Genomic DNA, 4,998 nt, shown 5'->3' with positions numbered 1-4,998 from the left:
AATATTAATATATAATAGATGATTAAATAATATTTAAATTAAATTTAAGAGTTTCCAAATTTCTTGTTTCGAAGATGAGAGAATAAAAAAAAAGTGAAGGCACGGATTGTTTGCACAAGAACACAGTAGCCGAGCGATTCCTCTGGCGCTGCTATTTTCCCTGTGAAGAGAGAGAATGTGTAGGGACCACATCACGTGTTGAGTGCTAAGCTATACACGTCGATGCCAATCGGTCTCTACTGCTGCTGGTATTTTTTTTTAAGCTGGCTTAGTATTAAAAAATTATTTTAAATATATTAATTAAAAAATATTAAAAATTAATTAAAATTTTAATAAAATATATATTTTAAAATTTTTAATAATATCTGAAATGAATTTTTTTTCAAAAAAATTTTAAAATAGAAACAAACTCAAATGAGCCTCATTAAATTTTTATTTATTCCTACCTATTTAAATTATATTGAGTTTAAATTGAATTTATTATTTCAATTTATGAATTTATTCTCTAAAATTCATGTAATGATAGCTCCAATAAATCATAATAACACCACTAATTAAAAAAATTGGATCTATTTAATTATTTTCAATTTTATATCTATATTTTATATAATTTAATAAAGATAAAATCATATATTTTACCAAATATTAAGAATTACATTATAAATTACCCCAACAACAAAGGCCAATTTAGTAAAAATTGTAAACAATCACCCTTTCTCTCCTTACTTTCATGTCAATTTAGATAATTGATTTGTCTGGACATAGAGCATATATGTCAAATATAAATTTAATAATGAAATATCTGCAAATTTATATGGTGCGAGATATATATATATATATATATATATATTAAATTAGTAATTATTTTTATAAAAATTACTAATAAAACTCATTGATTGTTAATTTAATTTTATAAAAATTACTATAAAAATAAAAAATTTTAAAATTAATTTATTAATTATTTCATAAATAAAATTACTTGATTAATAATTATTATCATAAAAAAATTTGATAATAAAAAGATAATTAAATATGTTTTATGCCTTATATTTTTTTAAAAAATTAATAAAATAAATTAATTTTATTTATAAAATAATTAATACATTAATAGATTAATTTATAATTTTTTATTTTTAATTATAATAATTTTTATAAAATTAAATTAAAATTTAATAAATTTTATAAAAAAAATAAAATATATTATTTTTTTTTATAAAAATATTCATAAAGCTGAGATATATTTACCTGGTCTCCGGTTCACTAACTCTGGCCTCCTACCAAAAATTGAGGCGGGAGCCTGGGGCTATGGTACCGCCGCTGCAAGCACAGCACTTCAACTATCCCCTCCCGCCCCAGGTCCAACTGCGGCTAATTATTTCTCTTTAGACCAAGCCCTCTCGCTGCTGCTATGTCAGTTGCAGTCATCTGTACATTTCTTGTGAATTTTAAAATTTTATAAAAATATTTTTTAAGAAAATATTATTTTAAATATTATTAAAAAATTATTTAATTATATAAATTTTTATAATTAAAATATATTAAATTTAATTTTAATAAATTTTAATTAATATATTTAATAAAATATTTTTTTAATTTCAGTTGCATGATTTGCTAGTGAGAAGTGAGTAGGAGAAGCACAAACATTGAGTTGTTAGTATCATTTTCATGACAAAAAAAGATTAAATATCCTTTTTTTTCCCCTTTTCTTTTAAATATTACAATAACCTGCCCATTTCCTGCGAGTGTGAAAAGGGGGGAAATGAGAAGAATCTAGGAAACAACACGAGCAGCTTTTCTTTCTTGCAAAAATTCAACAAACAAAGCAATTCTCGTGATAAAGTGAGACAAATCACACGCCAACACCAAACAGAGCTCTAGAGAGAAGTGGGTTCTTGTTTGCCGGAAAAAATGACTGCCGGTGGATCCTCAGGGAGGTTGCCTACGTGGAAGGAGAGAGAGAATAACAAGAGAAGAGAGAGGAGAAGAAGAGCCATAGCTGCTAAGATTTATTCAGGGCTTAGAGCTCAGGGGAACTATAAGCTTCCTAAACACTGTGATAATAATGAAGTCTTGAAAGCTCTTTGTGCTGAGGCTGGTTGGATCGTTGAAGATGATGGCACCACCTATCGCAAGGTTTCTTTTTAATTTGTTTTTTTTTTCTCCTTCAATTTGTCTCATAGATCTACATGCATGGTTTACAGATTTTGTTTTATAAATTGAGAAAGGTTTAATTTCTATCGATCTTGACCTTCGCTTTCTCTTCTTGGTTCGCCTTGTCTTCATCTGGAATTTATGTTGTTCTTATTTGTCCGGATTTGGGGAATTCTCTGTTCTCAATTTTTTCTAGATTCCAATGATTTCGGGGCTGTGGTTTTATATATACAAATGTTTGATCTGTTGAATTTTTGGGCTTTGATTAAGTAATCTTGAGAGCACATAACGGTAGAGTTTCCAGCCCTCTTTCGATCAAGTCTTATTTGTTTTTTTCCTCTCTTTTGCCTTGTTTTGGCTGTGTAGTTGATTTCTATTTCTTGTGATTTTTGGGTTTCTTCTCATCAATAGATTCATTTCTCCGTTGGTATTAATTCTCCTAGAAATCAAACACCCTTTTGTTTGCTTCAATTTTTCATTATGATCAATAAACAAACCAACAATTTCTTCACCTCTGTGGATAGACCTAAGAAATATGTAAAATTCTCGCACATTCAATCTCATATGATGTTTTTGTCACGCAATTTTATATTATCACCCCAAAACTGATTATTAACTCTTGAAGTCTTTTGTCACAGGGCTGCAAGCCACCCCCACTAGAGATAGCGGGCACTTCAACAAACATCAGTGCATGTTCCTCTGTTCAACCTAGCCCACAATCCTCAAATTTTCCAAGTCCTGTACCTTCCTACCATGCCAGTCCAACATCATCCTCATTCCCAAGTCCCACTAGGTATGATGGCAACCCCTCCACATACCTTCTTCCATTCCTCCGCAACATAGCTTCAATCCCCACGAGCCTTCCTCCTCTTAGAATATCCAATAGTGCTCCTGTAACACCTCCCCTTTCTTCCCCCACTTCCAGAAGTTCAAAGAGGAAAGCTGACTGGGAATCCTTTTCACATGGCTCCTTAAACTCATTTGGCCATCCCCTTTTTGCTGTTTCTGCCCCTTCAAGTCCTACACGGCGCCAGCATCTTACACCAGCAACAATACCAGAATGTGATGAGTCTGATGCCTCTACTGTGGACTCTGGCCGCTGGGCGAATTTTCAGGGAGTTGCTGCCCAGGTAGCTCCTCCATCACCAACATTTAATCTTGTCAAATCAGTGGCCCAGCAGAGTGGTTTTCAGGATAGAGTTGATGGGCATGGAGGATTAGGCTGGGGGGCAGCAGCAGAGAGGGGGAGAGGGTCAGAATTTGAATTTGAGAATGGCAGGGTGAAGCCATGGGAGGGTGAGAGGATTCACGAGATAGGGGTTGATGATCTTGAGCTCACACTTGGGAGTGCAAAGGCCCATTGAACTAGTGAATTATTGATACTGGGAATGTAAAAAGAAGGGAAATAATTGGAGTTTGTCGTGCATTCTCAATGGTATACTTAGACTATCTTAGCTAATGGAATGCCGTTGCTTGGGGTTACGTGTGACTTCTGTGATTGGGGGGAAACCTCAAATTCATATCCGAATATCTTATTATCTTTCCCTTTAGATGTACGGTCTTTTTTTTCCTTGGAGCCATTGCAGGAATCTGTATTTACATGATTCAGTAGTTTTTGGGCAAAATTTCTGGCAGGGTTCATGAAGTGCTAAGGTCTCTAAATTTTCATATATGGGGAAAAGACTGGTATGTTTAGAGTATAGTGTCCTATTTAAATGCTATTAGGATATCATGTCTCTCTCTTTTTGGGGATTATTAAGCTGTTTCTTAACACTATTTGAAGCTGATCATCACTTTATAATAGTGTGTCTTTTTAGGCAAAAGGAGTAACCCTTTCTTTCAGTTCATATAATTGACCTGTGCATTTTTTTTTAATTAAATTTTGGGGCCAAGGCAGAACAGTTGATCTCTCAACTTCTTATTTGTATGTTGATTCTCGTAGTTAATTATCAAAAGAATTTTGGTGTTTAATTTTCGGGTAATTCTATAGCCCTTTTCTAAATTTCATGTTTCACTTCTGTTTCTTCATTTCAGTTATTAAAAAATTTTTAAATTTTAATTTTGTTAAAAAAAAATCTCTCTAATTTATAATAACAGGATTTCAGATTGAAAATCTTTTTAAACTGCGATGTTTACATACAGATTTTATTGTTTTTTTAACTTGAAAATTTGCTATAAATGTAAAGTTAGAAAATTTTTTATAAAATAAAAATAAAAATTTAGAAATTTTGTAATAATATGTTGAAGTCAAAGGATGAAAAATAATATATTGGACAAAGTTTGGGGATGAATTAACCGGAATCATCAAATTTGGATTATGGAAGACTGTAATATAGGATAATAAATCACCATCTAGTAGCAATGTGGCTTGATAACCAACAAACAGAAGACTACAAGAGAATTAAAGCAATTCCCAATAATACACTTAAAATAAAATATAAAAAAAAATTGCCAAAAGCAAAGCATGCTCTATCTATCATATCTTGAGAATGATGTCCTTGTTTAAAATACATGTCTCTAAAGTTACATATGCCCATCTCATGCAAAGATGGGGACATATGAAACAAATGATTATTTTTCAAGAGGAGAGTTTGAGTGTGGGTTAAGCAACCATGTCAAGTTTGGGCTTGTGCTCAATTCAACATATGGAGAAGCTGAGAAAAATTGGAGTAATTTGGTTGCAATATTCTGTGGGAGAAGTAGGTCCACTTCTTGCTTTTTGAGAAGGTTTGGTTTGCAATCCATGGAGGATAGCACAGAGTGTTACTAAGCTATTTGTGGCATTTTGTGGGTCAAAGGAGCATCTCAGGAACTAAAACTCAAAAATGCCCCCCTTCTCATGTGATG

The 4,998-nt window shown here is 32.1% G+C and overlaps 1 protein-coding gene across 1 annotated transcript; it reads left to right on the top strand.

The window, feature by feature from the left end:
* The first annotated feature begins 1,682 nt into the window (after nucleotides 1–1,682).
* On the top strand, nucleotides 1,683–3,974 carry LOC110640100 (BES1/BZR1 homolog protein 2). The gene is made up of 2 exons (XM_021791282.2): nucleotides 1,683–2,133; nucleotides 2,790–3,974. Exons 1-2 carry the CDS (start codon nucleotides 1,909–1,911, stop codon nucleotides 3,513–3,515), a joined length of 951 nt encoding a protein of 316 aa, XP_021646974.1. The 5' UTR covers nucleotides 1,683–1,908; the 3' UTR covers nucleotides 3,516–3,974.
* The last annotated feature ends 1,024 nt before the right edge of the window (nucleotides 3,975–4,998 follow it).

The sequence above is a fragment of the Hevea brasiliensis genome, chromosome 7, assembly GCF_030052815.1.
Source record: "Hevea brasiliensis isolate MT/VB/25A 57/8 chromosome 7, ASM3005281v1, whole genome shotgun sequence".
Taxonomy (NCBI): Eukaryota; Viridiplantae; Streptophyta; class Magnoliopsida; order Malpighiales; family Euphorbiaceae; genus Hevea; species Hevea brasiliensis.
The sequence above is the reverse complement of the archived record's forward strand: the minus strand, read 5'-3'. Positions and strand labels throughout refer to the sequence as shown.

Excerpts from the sequence above, each read along its gene's own strand:
- LOC110640100 (XM_021791282.2), top strand. The coding sequence starts at position 1,909 with ATGACTGCCGGTGGATCCTCAGGGAGGTTGCCTACGTGGAAGGAGAGA. Across the intron at positions 2,134-2,789 it reads ATGGCACCACCTATCGCAAG|GGCTGCAAGCCACCCCCACT; the intron begins GTTTCTTTTTAA and ends CTTTTGTCACAG.